The sequence below is a fragment of the Pararge aegeria genome, chromosome Z (assembly GCF_905163445.1).
Source record: "Pararge aegeria chromosome Z, ilParAegt1.1, whole genome shotgun sequence".
Taxonomy (NCBI): domain Eukaryota; kingdom Metazoa; phylum Arthropoda; class Insecta; order Lepidoptera; family Nymphalidae; genus Pararge; species Pararge aegeria.
Window position 1 is genome coordinate 17,282,328 of NC_053208.1, and position 18,856 is coordinate 17,301,183.

At 35.0% G+C, this 18,856-nt stretch overlaps 1 protein-coding gene and 1 long non-coding RNA gene across 2 annotated transcripts; one reads left to right on the forward strand and one right to left on the reverse strand.

Annotated features, from left to right (window-relative positions):
• The first annotated feature begins 5,792 nt into the window (after positions 1-5,792).
• On the forward strand, positions 5,793-6,989 carry LOC120636137. Its single transcript, XM_039907451.1, has 2 exons — positions 5,793-6,059; positions 6,336-6,989. The coding sequence occupies exons 1-2, from the start codon at positions 6,047-6,049 to the stop codon at positions 6,734-6,736; spliced, it is 414 nt and encodes a 137-aa protein (XP_039763385.1). The 5' UTR covers positions 5,793-6,046; the 3' UTR covers positions 6,737-6,989.
• Positions 6,990-8,431: 1,442 nt separating this feature from the next.
• On the reverse strand, positions 8,432-10,620 carry LOC120636138. Its single transcript, XR_005659349.1, has 2 exons — positions 9,496-10,620; positions 8,432-8,791 (listed from the first exon to the last, which is right to left on the reverse strand). It is a non-coding gene; the product is annotated as an uncharacterized LOC120636138 (long non-coding RNA).
• Between the last annotated feature and the right edge of the window lie 8,236 nt (positions 10,621-18,856).

Here is an 18,856-nt window from a genome sequence, read left to right on the forward strand (position 1 = left end):
GTCATTAATTGAAAACCTATTTGAAAAACCCAATAGGTACTTTTCAGTTTATTTTATAGCAGTTTTTTGTGGGTAAAACCTAAATAATACTAATTTAAGCAAAAATAAATCGTAATTTTTTCTACTTACCATATATAATTTACTAGTTGCACCTGCTGTGGCACATTGTGCAGAACTTTTTGAGTTTTTGAAGCGTACACAAACCAACATAACATTTTTATATATATAGATTTACCACTTTGGCTAAAAATTAATAATAACTTACTGTGCCCTGTGGTTTTATTCGTTAACTGAGAGTCCCAACTTACTTTGTTTACAAACTTCTTTTTTGAGTGAACTACCCAATGCGAGGCTTTGAACATCAGATATTATATGTATCAATTTGTCACACGCCAAGTTGAACGATGGTCTCTGTGGTTTTTTTTATTTTGCAACCATAAAATCCCGCCATAACATGTCATCCAACTACCGATTTGTATAACTCAGTATAGCGAGACGCGACCATGAAATGAGTGGCAAGTGTAAGATTTTATACCTACATTTACCATCGCGTGAAAGTTAACTACGATTTATATGATATCGCAAGAGCGCCATCTAGTTTCAATACTGGGAAGCAGGCTTGTCACTAGATCGCGCTCTTTCAAAGCCATATGAATCGCAGTTATATATCTATTTTGCCGCCGATTGGTTTGTGCCAGTTGGTGGATTGGATTCTACCGCTAAGCAGCATTGGTTAATGGCCGATGGGCGCAGTGGGCAGCGACCCTGTTTGCTAAATCCGTGAGGCTGTGGGTTCGATTCTGGAAAACACACCTGGAAAAATTATGGATGTTTTTTCCGTGTCTGGGTGTTTATTTATTTATTACTAGCGTACCCAGCCCTAAATAGCTAAATTTTGCTTTATTTTATTTAAACAATAAACTTACATCATTAAATTTTTAATTTAAGTCTCATAATATATTAAATCATTTATGTCTCTCCGTATTCATTCTCTTCTATTCTCTTCTCGAGCGGGTGAAGATCATGTAGACCATGTACACCCAACAATAGAATATCATCATAGTAAATAAAAGCTGTATTTGACAGTTCAAAAATAGGAGTGCTCCGATCGTCACCAAACTTTAAAGGATTACTCGCCAGGTCAATCCGGAGATTTCCTGAAAGTGTCTTTAAAATCGGTCCAGCAGTTTCAGAGCCTATACAGAACATACCCACACACTTTCTCTTTTATATATGTAAAAGATTATAAGTATGTATGTAAATTATTCACAAAATATTCATCAGTCTTCTAAGTACCCATGACATAAGATATGCTTACTCTGTGGCTAGGTGTGTATGGCGATGTGTGTATTGTCGTAGTATATTTATTTATTTCCCGCGATCGAATAAGTAAACGTTGGTACAACAACTCACACATAGGGTGCCAGCACTCTGTAATAGTTATCGCCTTGAGTCGCACAGTAAATTCGCAAGCGAATGTGGACCAAGATTAATATTATAGTATAATATATCAAATAGATATAATCCATTGTTTGTTATCAAGCCAAACATGTATGCTGTCACTGAGATCTTCCTCATCAACCGATTCAGTAACTCACGTATATACGTGACGTTCTGAAGTATCAGGAAATTTGATCCCAGGTCCCTTAACCGAACTGACGTGACATGTATTGTTATGCACGTCAGATATCAACACCGACCAGCGCTAGTCTGGCACTAAAGATCACAGGTAGGTATGTTTAATATTAATTAGGTCACATTTACTATGTAGGTACAAAACGGTGATAGCTTGAGTAAAGTTTCGGCCTCCCTTCCGGGGGACGAATTCGATTCCTGGCACGTACCTCTAATTTTTAAGAGTTATGTGCGTTTTTCATTTATACAACTAAATATCACTTGCGTTAAAGCAAGTGATATTTAGTTGTATAAATGGTGAAAAAAAAAACTTAGGTGGAGAAAAACATCTTGAGGGTTTCCTTAATAATAATTTTCGTCTCCAAATATTCAGAGTTAATATGTGTGTTTTTAATTTAAGTAATTTATTTTATTTATACTCTTTATTTGTACACCACTCAGAAAAACGAGACAAAAAAAAGAACAAACACATGAAGAAACATTTAATCACTTGCTTTAACGGTGAAGTTAAACATCGTGAGGAAACCTACATTCCTGAGAGTTCTCCATGTTCTCAAAGATGTGTAGAGTCCACAAAACCACACTGGGGCAGCGTTGTGGACTACCGCCTTTACCCCTTCTAATTAAGGGTGGCTACTGTGCACTGTAATATGCCATTAAAAGTCGAATATCGAATATAAATGTTGCACATTTTTAGAAGAACCTTTTTAAAACCCCACTTTATACCATGTGAAAAATGACTTTTCACTCCAAAATGTTTGCTATTAAATCTGACTTCGTTATTTCAGTCTGATATTCTTAACAATATAGAAACACTGTTATAACTTTTGTTTCGCATTTTTTTTCTAAGATCAATGTTTTTAGAGAAATGCCTGTACAGAGTTGTTAAAAAAATACGCAGTGACAATTAGCTGTGCTTACATTTAAGCAATGCCGGATTGAGAAAGCGCGGGACCCGTAGCAGCGTATTCTTTCTAAGAGCCCTTGATCTGCTATGGGTTCTTAGTAAAAATACAATTCAATACTCAATACGTTTCAATACGGATGATAGCTAAACGTAATAAAACGTGAAACTAAGTGCAATTTGACGCGCTAAAGTTGGAATTAGCGGTTGGAAGTTGCAGGGCTTTAGGGTCAACCGTTTTCCTTTTTTTTTTTTTAGCCATAACTTTTATAACTCAATATACCTACTTATATTGTAAAAAATAGATTTTTGGTTACTAAATTATACTAAAAATAATGTAGACTATTAGTATTTAAAATAAATAGATAATTTTAACAATTTAAATCGAGCCATTTCAATTCTGCTGCACATCCACACCAAGTTTTGGGTAAGAGTGCTTGTATATACGGCAGACTTTTTGTAGAACTGATTATCAGGCCGACTGAAATTCTACACGTTTATACAAGCAACTTTTGCGTTTAGCGTATGAAATTATTTAAATTATTTACGCCAGGGAAATAGACGGGTACCGAGTGTCTGACGTGGATTGTCTTAGTTATTGTGACATCAAAAAATTCAACATACTCGTACCATCTAAATAAGTTTCACTCAAAAAATAACGCTCAGGCAGAGATGAGTGGGTTTAAATATGCGGGGCCCCCTTTCGCGCGGGGCCCGTACCAATTGCTACTCTTGCTACATGGTTAATCCGGCACTGCATTTTTGGTGACACACATTAGAAGAAAGCTTAGGGTAATTTTTTTTTTTGACGAAACCAAAACTGACTGCTAATTAGTTTACTCGTACCAACTAAAAAGCAAGCAAAAAATATTTTAGTACGAAATTGTTATATTTTACTTGCGCCTTTAAAATTTTGTAGCAAAGTTGTTTTTTTCTTGCTTTTCAGAGGGTAGGTTTGTAATTATTCTCTATGTTATACTAGCAAGATACCTATTGTTTTTCCCGAAACCAGGACGATATAATATTTGAAGAGTTCTCTTGGTTTCTCCAGGATTCCCACATAACATTTAAGCGTGATAAAATGGGACTAAATGGGAAACGTTTCAAACAAAAAAATAATTTTCCAAATCGGGTAATAAATGACAAAGTTCTGAGGAAACAAAAATAAAATAAAACTGAATTGATAACCTCCTCTTTTCTTTGATCCGTCAGTCATAACACAATAATTTAAACACAGGTGTACACTCACACATTAAGTAGTAATAACATTTATTACAATTTAGGGTTCCGTTTTTCAAACAAAGGCTACTTACAAACAAGGTGAGCGCATAGCGCGTGAACAACCTCCGTATTCAAAACCTTTTTCTACAGTATGCTAACCGGTCGACATCACACAAAACGTATTAACGCCCGTTGAACACGAAGTGCTATTCATGAAGATACGGCAGGTCGCAATAGGGTAGCAACTGTCTGAAAAGTTACTGAATATGGGGCCCGGTCACATAAATTCCTTTATTAAGCTGGGAGCTTTTCAGACATATTCGTGGCGCATTCGTGTGTAACCTGTACTTAGTTCCGATGCAGTGAGTCCTTGGAATTGTTACATTAAAAATTAAAATTTTATTGAATTCATAAAAGAATTGTTGCATGCTTCGACGGAGTCATGATAGCTACATTTTTCCATTAATAAATATTTTAAATATATCGGTACAGTTAGAATTAGAACCTACAGTTAGAATTTATAATTCACTTGCCTTGGCCCGTTAATAAATATTTTAAATATATCGGTACAGTTAGAATTAGAACCTACAGTTAGAATTTATAATTCACTTGCCTTGGCCCGCGTAGTTTGGTTCTCTTTGTATAAAAAGAAGACTCACTCTTTAACTATGGAACGTTTTGAACGTTGCTATGTCGCGCCGTTGCTGTTTTTCTCACGTAGCATTAAAAGTGCTACCAATGGGATGGGCCTACTTGAATAAAGATATTTTGGCTTTGACTTTGCTGCGTGAGAGTAGAAAGTAGTAGAAACCTAACCATTTATAATATGAAAATTATGCTTAATTTACTATAGTGCGCGAAAAGCAGGAGAATCTGTATGGCGCTATTTATAATTTCTGGATTCCTAATACTCCACACCAAACAGATCTTCTGCAATGTACCCTCTACGCACGTTTCGCTTAGAAACCAGAGCATCCTCAGGCGATGTTGACTTTACAATGAATAATTGTTAAGAAATTGTCACTAACAATTAACATTCCTAAGGAGTATTGACGTCAGCCAGACAGTTGCAAAATATACAATCATTAATAAAATTTCACTTTCTGAGTTTTGTCACTGTAAACTCAGAATCAAACAGAATCAACCCCAAGTTGCCAAACCACTTATCAAAACGAGTCAGAATTAGGCAAGAAGCTAACACGAAAAGTCTGATGTCTTTGCTGGGCATCTAGGAGAATTCTCCATTCTGGTCATTCTTCCGTTACTGACACAAGTAATTAACCGTAGGAGCCATTCGCAGCTTACGTTCAGTGGCACACATACCAAATTGGGGTCTTCCAGTCTACATTCTGACCTCGGAGCTTTTACTGGCAAACCGGCCTGTACAACGTTCAGGATAGCAGGTCTTTTATCAACATTCAAGACCAACCTCCAGTTATGTAGCCACTCTGAAAGTCTGGTTTGGCAAAGTACGCGTATAAAGACGAAAGGGAAGGGTCCTCTTCACCGTTACGAAGGCGGTCACGGTGTCTGGAAAGTCATCTGCGTACCTACTTGGTGACAAACAGCTGCCTTGGGGAACTCCGGCTGTGATGCGACGTACTTAGGAATCCACGCCATCTACTCTACTTGGGAAGTTCTACCGCTGAGGGATGACTTTGCTTAGAAGTATTGCCGGTTTTAACTAGATGGCGCTTAAATATTCAAAGAAGAGGACAAGCTATTTCCTAAGAATTATATTATATTTACTACTACTATATAAATAATACTATATAAATATAATTGTATTATTATTATATTTATAGAGGTACTTTTCCAGTTCCAGGGACTCCCAGCTTTCGACAGGAGCTTTTCGGAGTATGCTAGGTAGCGCCTTAAAGCAATGATTTCCAATAGGGCTGGTAATACCTAAGATAACGAGACATTGATACATGCAAGCTCATCATGTTTATAATACCTTAAGTAAAGGTAGTACTCATAACGTAATGTTTTAGGTATTATTAAAGTTTGGAACCGCGACACAGACTGAAACTTTAACCGATTCAATGCGGTGGACTATTTGACAAACTTTCATGCCTGGCTACGAACAAATGTTTCGTGGCTCCTCTGGGGCGCCCAACGCCAGGCACTTTGATGGCTCCCCTAAGGCGCCTTCCGCCATGTATTGTAATGTATCGCTTTTTTTGTTGTTTCCACTTGCTGTAAGTTTAGTCGCCAACCAAAATCGAACGTAAGCGGTTTTATTGTTCGTTTAGTGTATAAAAAAGTGATTATCTACGTGTATTAATGGAAATGGAAGGTAAGTGACTCATTTATGTAAGGTGTTGTAAACCTTTTTGTAGTTTTCATTGAATTTATAAAACTATACTTATTTCTTTTCTAGTCTGTCGACAAAATTTAAATTCATGATAGATTTTTTATTTAATTACATTTATTTACATAAATTTAAAAGATTTACAATTCAGTTTACGCACTTTTTATTTTAAACAAAAAGTAGTTACAGAAAAATTCGTCGTAATGCTCACAGCAAGTTTTTTTTTTGCTTGATATAAACATATATTCTTTTTTGTTCTAGAATTACCAAAAAAAAGAAAATATATCCCAGAATCACAACTGGAAACGCAATGTGACACTGACTACGAGTTTGTCGAACAGGCTTATTTAGAACAAAATTCCCAGACTTATGATGACTGGGAACCTGGTCAAGAAAATGAAGATGAAATAAATTCTGCGGCGGAAGGTACAAAAAAACCTACGAAAGATTGTGCAACGTACACAGAAATATCCACCAAAGATATTTCAACGTTTACTGAAAATATAATGGTAGAAGATAAAGAACAATTTACGAGTACAACCGTCGTGGATATTCACGCCTGTAAATATTTTGGGAAATTCGTATCTAACGAGTTACTACGTTTTAGTATTAATGAGAGATATATTATAATGCAAAAAATTATAGAAACGCTAAAAAAATAATTTTATTAATAAACCATAAGTTTTAAATGAAAAGAGTTTTAGATGAAGAGAGAGAGGCGAGTTAAATGAAAAGCATCGGTTTTACATAATATTAAGGTTTATTTATTAACATTGTGCAATAATATTACATAATTGTACTTATTTATAAGGTAGATTTTTACTATAATCATTAAAAAGACTGATTTAGTAATTACTAATGAGAATTGTTTGTTATAAGTATTTAAAAATCTTCAATTAAACAAATTATAACATATAGTGTGTGTATTAATTGAAATCATGAAATACCTGCAAGCTAAAAATATCATAAATATTAAAAATTTCTAATACATTTGTTAATATTTATGATATTCTCGGAAGCATGGGGTGAGACATAACCCTGGGAATTCTGGGCAATCAGAACAACCATACATAACCAAGTTTCTTTTTTTAGTTTTGCTATAGCATACTCTGCATCGCTTTCTCATTGTCCTTCCACCACTCTTAGTAAAAGTACTAGGTAAATGTATTTTTCTTTCAACAAGGGATCGTTGTGGCACGGTTGGTGGCTTTAATAAATTTTCTAATACACTTTTTCTAAAATCATATAATTCTATATTCGATTTGCTTATTTCTCGATATAAAAGAAAGCTATTCACCAAACATATTTGGATTAAATGGATTATAACTTTTTTATACCAACGTAAGGTTTTGTGTTTGCAGGAATAATAACTTAAAAGCTGGTCGTGCCTATCAATTGCTCTCATGTATTTATTGTACTGAATTAGTACATCAGGCTTATACTTTATAGTGCGTATTCGGCGACTATTAGTCCCTTTGTAAATGCTTTTATGCTGCGAGCTCAAAAGCAGCACTTCGCGTTTATCCTGCCATTTGGTAACAACAATTTTTTTGGAATTGTGAACAATACAAGATTCACCGGTGTTTAATTTTATATTAATTAAAGTGGGATTACCAGCGCGCTTTGCTCGTAGTGTACCTGTTACGTACGTGTTTTTATCTAAAAGCTCCTCTGCTAAACCAACGCTGCTATAATAATTATCAATATAAAGTGAATGGCCTTTATTTAAATATTTTTCTATTAACAACATTACTACTTTTTTTACATGATTTTTTCCACCTACCAATTGATCCCCAGAACCAGCATATAAATGAATTTTTATTACTAGGCCATTCATGTCAGCTAACATATATAATTTAATTCCATAACGATGGACTTTCCCTTTTAAATACTGGCGGAAAGAAAGACGTCCTTTCCACAAAATCAAGGATTCATCTATTGCAACATTATTGGATGGGTAATAAGTTGTGGACATTGTTTCGTTGAACATATCTATTAACGACTTTACTTTAAAAATACTTTCCGGCCTCTTGGACATTTAATGCTCTTAATATTAAATAAAACCTGTCCCTAGCCATAAATGAATGTGGGCTTAGGCGCATTAAATAATGTCGAGACCAATATTCGGCCATTCTATTAACTTTCACGGTACCCATAAATAAAATTATGCCAATAAATACCGTGAACTCCTCAAGACTTATCTCCTTCCATTTTGTAAAACGAGCTTGTGCGGTGCGTGCTGCAATCTTCAATTCATTGCCGCACTGGTTTGTACAGTTTAAAATTAAATCAATGATACGACTATTGAAAAATAAAAAGAAAAAATCTATCGGTGTTTTTCCACTCATGTTATGAGGCGGTAATAAACCAGGTGTGCCCGTAAAAGGAATCTCGGCCATATTCGAGGGGTTTCCATTGAACCAATCGGTAGTAGGGGCTTCCTCAGTTGTATTTTCAACGTCCTGTTCTAACTGATCTTCAGCACAAACGGCTTCTTCATCTTCTGTGTTTTCATTTACCAAATCTTCCAGAAAGTTATCCACATCCTGTGCCAAAATCCCATACAATTCTGCATCACTTATAATAGCATCAATGCATGGCATGTCTGATAAGTTTATATGGCTGGGAGACATCATTCCGGATAACTCCATAGATATGAGATCCCAATTTGACGGGCCAGGTTCAGGGGATGGAGGAGTAGCCATTTTGGTTAGCAACTGAAAAAAATAGTAGAATAAGTTATCTAGCAGTCAACACACTTTATTTTATACGTTATAAAGGTGTTGTAACACAGACGAACACACACACAAACACACACACACTCTCTCACACAGATATACATTCTCACATTCACTGTCATACACAAGCACACACACATACACACTCACACAGTGTTTGTACATGTGAGTGTGTATGAGTGTAAGTGTTTATCTGTTTCGTCGAATGTTATGTATTTAAGCGCTTATGTGTGTGTATGTGGTGTTTGTGTGTCTATGTATGAGTCTGGGGGTGTTTGTCTGTTCATTTGTTTCAAGAGAACACCTTACATAGGGTACCTATCTTTCCGCTTAACGTAGAATTTTAAGTGTTTTACCTCTTACTTAACATTGTGTAGTTAAAGACAGAATAATAAACGAACAATTTAGAAAATTTTGTATTTTTTTTAGTTCTGAACACTGGTCACGAAATGGGATTTTTTCCAAAAACCATAAAATGTTCAATAACTCAAGACTGATTTATTTTGGCATATGAGTGTTCCTACAAAAGTTGTAGCACGAGACCTGTGCTACATGCCCTATCTAGGTTTTCCTCTAACATGGAATCACTCTGTCCCTCATGTTAAATTTCAAAAAGCTCATGTTAAATTTCAATGATTGAAAAGACTAGAAAAGAAAAAAAGAACATTGTTAAAAAAACTCACCTTGTAAAGTCAAGAATCAAAACAGAGTCCAAATTACTAGCCGGGGTAGTCACTGAAGCAAAATCTCGAAGTCCAGATACACAGTCCACAGTTGTTAAAAGGCAAACTAAGAGACTTCAGAAGCGAGCATTAAACGGTCACAACGTGCTTACGTCTGATCACCATAAATAGCAAAACAGAAGTAAACGAAAAAACATCATCGATAGTTAAGTAATTTGCGCGTGAGAAACCTTGTTAAGTGATTTATGGCACCGACTTCTTTTGTTTTTAGTTAAATAACATCTTTCCCTAGCCCATCAATAAAAAGGGTCGGTCGGCACGGCATATTAACAATAAGCAGTAGGGCAATAAAAAGCTTAAAAATCTTTAAAACATCTTTGATATGACTGCATAGCATAACAACAAAAGATAGTGCTTTTCTGAGAATCGTTTTTGTTGTTGTTTCTCACCAAAAATAAACTAAGTACATTGTCTTGATACCTAAGGAATGCAATTACTAGTCCGGTTAAATTTGGACATACTTCGAGAAACTACCTAGTTATTACCATAAACTTGCAAAAGAGCATATCCACAAAGCAAAAAAAGTGAAAACAGATATTTTTTAAATATTTAACTGTCATGATTAGTGCTATTCGTTTGTAACCCTTAATATTAAATAACATTTAAATAACGCTTAAAATGGTTTACCATCCCCGAAGAGTGTGAAATCACGCTACACCTTAAAGCGATTTCTCTGGAAAGGATCTACGTGATAAATAAAGACACTAATATTTTTAGAACACTGAAATATGTACTATTGATAAATTTAAATTAGTCAGTTTTTTGGTTTCAAATATTGGCTCCTCTGGGGTGCCACCCGCCATGCACAAAAGTTACCTTTCATAATTATTGTTTCTATTGAAAAGGTTTACAACATCTGAAATGTCTTTTTTCACGCTATATCTTGAAACTAATACTAGTATCGTAATCTACGTGACAAATAAGGAAACTTTCATTTAGGGCTAGCCTCTGAATAAAGCTTTTTTAGCGGAGTTTTACAGGAAAACATTTTGGCTCCTCTCGGGCGCCACCCGCCATACACAAAAGATACACATGGCGCCTCTGCGGAGCCATCCGCATTGAATCGGTTAACTCGACTTATAGACCTTAGTGCAAACCGTGCAATCGAGCGCCACAGCTTTAATAATAGCATCATAATGTTTTTGTATTATATTTATTTAGATAAATAAATAAATATAAATACACCCATCACCTTCTAGCCCCAAAGTAAGCGTAGCTTGTGTTATGGGTACTAAGATGACTGATGAATAATTTTATGAATAATATACATTTAAATACTTATAATATACAAATAAACACTCAAACACTGGAAAACGTTCATGTTCATCACACAAATATTTTCCAGTTGTGGGAATCGAACCCACAGCCCTTACGAAGAAAATAAGATCGCTGCCCACTACGCCAATCATCCATCAAAGTCACGTTACCTCATTTTTGCTAAAAAGGTGAACGGTTTTGGTGCAAGACTTTAGTTATTCGTAATGAATGAGGCGATTTCCATAGAAAAAACGTTTCATCAACTCTTAGGTGATAACTATTGGTAGATCTATGACAAGGAATATCCTTAGATGGATTGGACTGGACTTTTATGAAACGCTAAATCGCATAGCGGCACGTCTTTCATGTTAGGTTGGTAACTAGCCAAAGCCGAAGACAATACACACATCGCGATCTAACCCCAAAGTAAGCGTACCTTGTATTACATCAGATAACTGAATGAACTGTATACAAATACTTATAAAATCTAAGCGATTGAAATATCAATTGATTTAAACGGTAAAGGAAAACATTGTAAGGAAACCTGCATGGTTGCCTTTCTTTCTGCCGGAGTTTTCCATAACGTTCTCAAGGGCGTGCGAAGTCTACCAATCCGCACATGGCCAGCGTGGTAGACCCTTCTCATTCTGAGACGAACCCTCTAGTGGGACGAGTGGGTTCATAATGATGATGACTTTTAAAATATAGATACAGCATAGCACACACATAAACACACACACACACACTCAAACACTTTCACACACACACTCACACATTTGCATGCTTGCATGATTGATTTTGAAAAATTCTAAACAAAAAAAAAGTATAAAATTAAAAAATGTAATAAATTGGTTAAGTCATGTTATTAGTATATGTGTAAACTTTATATCGGAAAGAGCGAGACCTCCAAATACAGTTTTTTTCCAAACTTAAATGGAGGTCTTAGCCTATTGTTTTGTAATGAAATTTAGATAACAAATAAATCATTTTTCATTTTTTTTTTTTCATTTTTTTTTATAGATTAACACCCAGACACTTAAATTATTCATGTTCATCACACAAACATTTTCCAGTTGTGGGAATCGAACCCACGGCCTAGGACTCGCAAAGCATGGTCGCTGCCCACTGCGCCAATCCGCCGTACTTATTTAAGCATTGTTTTTCGTCGTTAGTGAAAACGGGCATAGCTTTTAGTTTTAACGGAAACCTAACCTATTAGTAGTAGGTTATCGTTAAAACTTAAAAGTTGAAATTGTAGGTAATCTTTAGGTACTGAGTCGAAGCTATTCCATGATAACATTATAGGAGTAATGGAAAGATATACATAAAAACAAAAATCTAATTTATAAACTCTTTATTAAACTTACAGACGTATGAAGCTTCAATACATAGATTTATAATTTTGTTAGTGATAGTGAGTAATAGTAACAGCCGGGTATTCTATTTGTTGCACCATATTGTCTCAGCGTCAGTTAAAACTAGTTACTCGCTAATTTATACCTCCGCTTTTTATCCTTTATGTCATTTTTCAGAAGGTAAAACTCAGAATATCTGTTATGCAGCATAACTAAACTTTTGCTGATGAAATAGTAGACGTACCTACTAAATTTTTTTTTGTTTTTATTTTGTGAATAATCAAGCTCATGGGCCCAACTGATGGTGAAAAAAAAAGTTAAAAACGATTACCAAGAAACAGAGGATATGCAACTGCCCCGTAACGTGCCGCGCCATGTCTAGCAACCTAAGGCGTATATGTATAACCACAATGCTGCTTTGCAGCAGAAGTAAAGATGACTGTAATATTTCGCAAGACGAGCAGTTACAAAAAAACTCTACTAAGCGAACCCCTATCGTAGTAGAAGGAAACCTATACAAAACTACAAACAAAATTTTATAGCTTCCTTTAGAAACTACTAGCGTACCCAGCCCGCTTCGCCGGGCTGAAAATTGCTGTATTTTATTTAAACAATAAACTTACATCATTAAATTTTTAATTTAAGTCTCATAATATATTAAAATAATTTATTTCTCTCCGTATTTATTCTCCTCTATTCTCTTCTCGAGCGGGTGAAGATCATTATCTACACCCATGTACACCCAACAATAGAATATCATCATAGTAAATAAAAGCTGTATTTGACAGTTTGACAGTTCAAAAATAGGAGTGCTCCAATCGTCACCAAACTTTACAGTATTACTCGCCAGGTCAATTCGAAGATTCTCTGATAGTTTCATTAAAATCGGTCCAGCCGTTTTGGAGCCTATACGGAACATACACACTTTCTCTTTTATAAACAAATTAAAGCTTAATTAAAATTTAAAATTTCCGAAATACATTTAGCAGGAATCATCCATATACAATATTATTTTAATAAATTACAGACATTGTTTCCGACTGCTGTTAAAATACACAGAGTAAATGAAACTTAAAAATATTACGTATAGGTACATTCATTGAATATGATCTTAACATTAGCCCGACCCTCGACGTTGCTCCTTACTTTCTCTATCCTTCTATAATTTTCCTATCTTCTGTAATGTTTATCAGTTTTCTTCTCGCTATTATAATTTTTTTTTGATTAGTCGATGAAGGTGTATCCATTTTAATCATCACGAGGAGGTTTACCTTCCAAGTTATCGTTCTTGTTTCCATTTCTATTGCTCTTTTCTGGTATTCTCACTAGTGTCCTTTGACAGGACCTCAGCTGCGAAATTAGCATCTGACGTGTGCCACGTCTAACGCCCATATACACGGTTTTCCTTCCACGCAGACCCTGATGCCCCGTTTCCTGCGATATAAAGTAGAATTAATAAAAGTATTTTCGTATCAAAAATCCCATGGTAAAAGAAAGATTTTTTTTAGATATAAATAAGGTTAGTTCGGCCGTTACAAAAACAGACCTGAGTTATGCTAACTTTAAAAGTTTCATATTATTCTAATAGAAAACGTCCTCGTTGATTGATGGATCTTAATTGCTTAATTGCGGAAGTTAGCTTTCTCATCAATAGATACATATGCACCACGTTACTAGCCACCAGTGTAATTTTTAATGTAAACCAACGGAACAGGGGCGTTACGATCCTCTGCCAAATTTGTATGGCGTTTAGAATCATATAATTTAGTGTTCATCTAAAATCGGATTAACGTCGTTGAGCAATTTTATGAATTCAGTCAACGACAGTCTGAGGTTTTGTTTACTTGGAAACTTTCACTTCTAACCACGCCATCTATAAAGGCATAACTGCTCTACCTAACAAAGGATTCGAAACAAACCCTACTCACTTTGATCCCAGAGATGAACCACAAGAATTCATGTAATAGTTCAGTCGTTTTCTGGTAGATGGCGTTCTACCCAATGCATTATAACTACAGTTTTTCGCAGCCTTAAAATCAAAAATCTAATATGCTTCTAATTTGCACTCAACTTCATATTATTATTGCTGTCTATATGTATGCGGTAGATAAAGAAAACTACTACCACCTGGTACACTGAATAACGAGTAAGTACCTAGGTACCTACCTATGTACAAAGTAAATTTCATTGTTTGATCGCTCCTGAAAAGCTGTTCCCCCAATAAATATTTTAGATTTAGTGTTTGTGAAAGCGTATTATGTATAAGCGTAGTCTTAAAACAAAATATCTAATTAGATTTTTTCGGAAACTATTGAAGGATATACTTTTTTATTACCACACCAAAAACTTAATGGAGGGACCATACAGCGAGGCATATGCCTGCTTATCCTACCCTACAGGTTTAACACTTTGTGCATGTGACTGCTACGGGCAGATCTGTGCGTAAACACTACTAGAACGCTGCCGTGACCGGTATTAGGGGTTAAGTTGTTAGAATAAACATCAATTAATCATCTGATGCGGTTTAAGTTTCCATATTTTAGTGTAGCTTCATCTTCGCTGTGAGACTCCCATGGATTGGCTGATATTATCTGAAATTTAAAAATAAAAATATTAATTACTCGGCTTTTGTACAATTTTTTGAGTTCAAAATACGATGCATATGGCTCCGATGCATTCAACTACGTACTGAGAGCATGCAGTCAAAACTCTTCAAATGAGATATTTTTTAAAATACGTCATATGGCACCGGAGCAGCATGTACCGTGAGCCTCCCGTTCGCTTTTTTATGAGTGAAGAAAGCATACTAACTGCACAACATTACAAATGTATGATTAAGAATGAATAAATAATGACAGAAAGATTAAAATACACGTTTCAATAATTTAACATAAATTAGTGTACACGAGTATATATTTCTGCAATGTTACTCAAGCCTTATCATGTATGAGCTTTTCTTCATATGTGGTGGATAATATAAAGTGCGTTACATACTGAAGTATGTATAAATAGTAAAAGTAGGTATTAATAGTAGTTGTAAATAGATGATATAACTAACATATTTTGTATACATAATGGTAAACATTCTAAAACATACCTATAAACTAAAATACACACAAAAGAATATATAGTCACTAAAATTCAGTAATATAGGTACATGAGAAGAGCATAAACAGCTAAACATAAAACTTGAACTATGATTGGAACCAACAATGAAGTCAACAAAGCTGGCTGTGATATGAGGATACATACACGTCACAACCACTTTATCGGCTCCCTAATTGCTCCTTGTTCAATCGCTGGTGCTGCCCCATTTTTCAATTGCCGTTGCCAAAACTTTCTTGAACTGTCGCTGCCGACGCCTTCTTCAACTGACGCTAGGTCGCCGATTGTCGCTCATCAAAGCTGGCTGTGATATGGATATTTAACATAACACAACCACTTTGTGAGCGGCACTCGACGTCGATTCAACGTGCGAATTTTTAATCGCTGTAACATACGGCACGCAGCCCAACTCGTCAAAAATGGCTGTGATATGAAAGACGACCATTGCACAACTATTTTTACGATAGGGCCACGGACCTGAGCCCCGGAAATCTTCGTTAAGTGTATCAATAAGATGGTCTCAGTAAACCGACCACATCAAAGTGGCTGTGATATGAAAACTGAAAACATGTCACATGCCGCTTTGACAGGCTAGGCCCGAGAACGCGAGGTATTTTCAGTACAAGCAAGCGTAGAAGTTCAGATGCGTAGTTCCGTTGGCAACTGATGATAGACATGTAGCCGTGCTCATCAAAGCTGGCTGTGATAGGTTCATTATGATCTATGACAAACCGACTTTGATGGCAAGGCCGCATTCATTATTGAAACATTGAAGCATCTGAAATTGAACATAGGAAAGTGTAACAAAATAAAATTCACAGTATAAAATATGCAAAGAAAGCTCCACCAATTAAATGCTGCAAAATAAGTTATCCAAAGTTAAACAAAAGACATATTGTAACAAAATAGAATTGTGATTGTCAAAATGAATAAATGATCACCAAATAAGGATAATCCGCCGTTAGAAGGCTGTAATACATAATTCGATTTATATAAAAAATATTTTAATAAGAGTGGTTTTCGTTAACATTTCAGGTAAGTTTTCATCCGAAAATTGGTGCTCATTTACCCGTTAACCCGAAAACAGGGTTTTGGAGTTATTTGATAATAAAATAAGATAGAAAAGGTACATACATTTCAGGTAACAGTTTAAATAAAATGTTTTAAAATATAAGAAAACCTTTGATTAATTATGACCCTCAAAACGAAGCGATACTGTGTGGACAATTTCTACAATAATCGCCCAATCAATTCTTTTATTCATTTTACTACTAAGGGTAATCATTAATCGAAGTAATAAACTTGTAATACACTAGCTGTTGCCCGCGACTTCGTCTACGTTTGATGTTTGCGCTGAAGAGTTCTGTCCTCTATCTCCACCCACAGTTTGCAAATGGCAAAATTTAACACGTATTATAACCTCTATAGTACTAAAATAATTATTTAAATCGCTTATAATTTGTCGGAGTTATGGTGTAAAATCGGCAAACACTCATCCCCTCTCCCAAAGGAACTGGGCTAAATGTCGGGATAAAAAGTATCCTATATTACTTCTCACACTTCCAAGAATATGTGTACAAAGTTTCATGAGGATCGGTTAAGTAGTTTTTGCGTGAAAGCGTAACAAACAAACTTACATTGACATTTATAATTATAATATATATAATATAATAAAAAATAGCTAGCTTATATGACACGTTTGTCGGTTTACTATAGCAGTGCCATCTATTGATTACTTACTCAATCCAGTTGAAAAGTATCGACATCTGTTAGAATCTTTTGGAGTTGACAGATAATTGTGACTGTCAATTAATTATGGACAATTTATTTGCAATAAAATAAAATTGCGACTATAATTAAAGATCTAAGTAATCCCATCTCTTAAGTTGGACCAGACTGCTCACGGTGTGCCAATTTAATTTAAAATCGGTTAAGTAGTTTAGGAGTCCATCGCGGACAAACATCGTGACAGGAGATTTATATATATTAAGATTTATTAAACGGAGTAAAGTCATCCTGCATTTTATAGAACATAATTTTTACGATGTTTTGTATTTAAACCTGTGCGTAGTAGGTGCGCAGTTAGCGAATGGGATTGTGTGGGGAATTGGGACTAATTTGAAAGTAAGGCGTTCACATCGGAATTTTAAAGTAGCTTCATAAATCTTTGTGCGCTTTGTGGAAATAAACTTTCAATTAATATAACTGGCTTAGTTTCAAAAATACTGAAATGGCGTACCTAGGTGCTTCTTTCGATCGCCTGTCTCACATTACAAAGTACATTATTTCTTTATCCGTGGTTTGAAATATTATTACGATCGAACATTGTAAAAACCTAAAAATGCCATTGTTTTTCTATATATAAGTACCTACCAAAATCACTTTTGAAAAAATGTATAGGTACCTACCTATCCTTTTTCTTTTTCAAACAGAAGATCTATTGAGCCAAGTCTATAGCCGATTATTCTATCTCCAAACAATGCATCCATTTAACTTTGAATACACCTTCCCCATGGCAAGATAAATTTACATAAAATGTTTAGGTATATAGTTTGATCTCCACCTTGTTGCCGAGCCGGTTTTTGCATGTTTTCATGTAATCTTTTTTGTTTTAATATATTTTTAACAATATAGTAATTTATTAAAGATATCAACACTTAAAAAGTTAATACACGCGCGTACGTTTTTGTGTAAATAAAATATATGTGTTTAAACAAATAGCCATTCTAATGACAAAAAGTTAGTTAAATCGTATTTTAACATCCCTAGATAAAAAGCTAAACTCAAAAGTGCTCACCAAAATGATTTGTATAAAATAGAATTAAGAAGAAACATAAATTCAAATTTCAAATACAAAAGTAATACGAACGGCGTTCTAATTTTAAACAAACCACCTCAAAATCAAATTTAAAAAAAGTTTCTTTATTAAATTAAAATCTTTCTAAATACCAGTAATCGATAAGAATGACTTGTCACATTTTTTGTAGTTGAAGCTAATTAAGATATATCGAAACTAGCTAAGCAATTATTTCAAAAGGCTAATAAATTATTAGTTATGAAATCGAAGAGTTTATTGCTTCGCGTTGACAACCGGCCCGGTCGAGCGCGTTTCACAGACTGATGCGAGCTTTCAAGCGACGCGCGACGTCTACAATGGTGGGAGGGTGTAAACCCTTATTCCTTTACCCCGCGTCGCGTCGCGTCGCTAGCAATATAATTATATGTCAGGGGCCGGACTCTGTATTTTCAAAGCGACGAATAACAAGTGTAAAAAGCTGTATTTTCTTATTTATATTATAAATGTGAAAGTTTGTGAGGATGTATGGATTGTTACTCTTTTAGACAAGGACTATTGAATGGATTTTGATAAAACTGTACTGTAATATAACTCGGAAAATCACGTTAGCACTTAAAAAAATTGTTAAAACAAAAACTGTCAAAAAAAAGCTAATGATAAGTTGGACAAAAGCTGCCATCCAACCGTTACAATTTGCGGAGGAAAATGTGAAAATAAACCCCTTTTAATTCTCAGGCGAAATCAGAACTTCTAAATGAAGTCGCGGTCTATCAACTAGTATCTAATA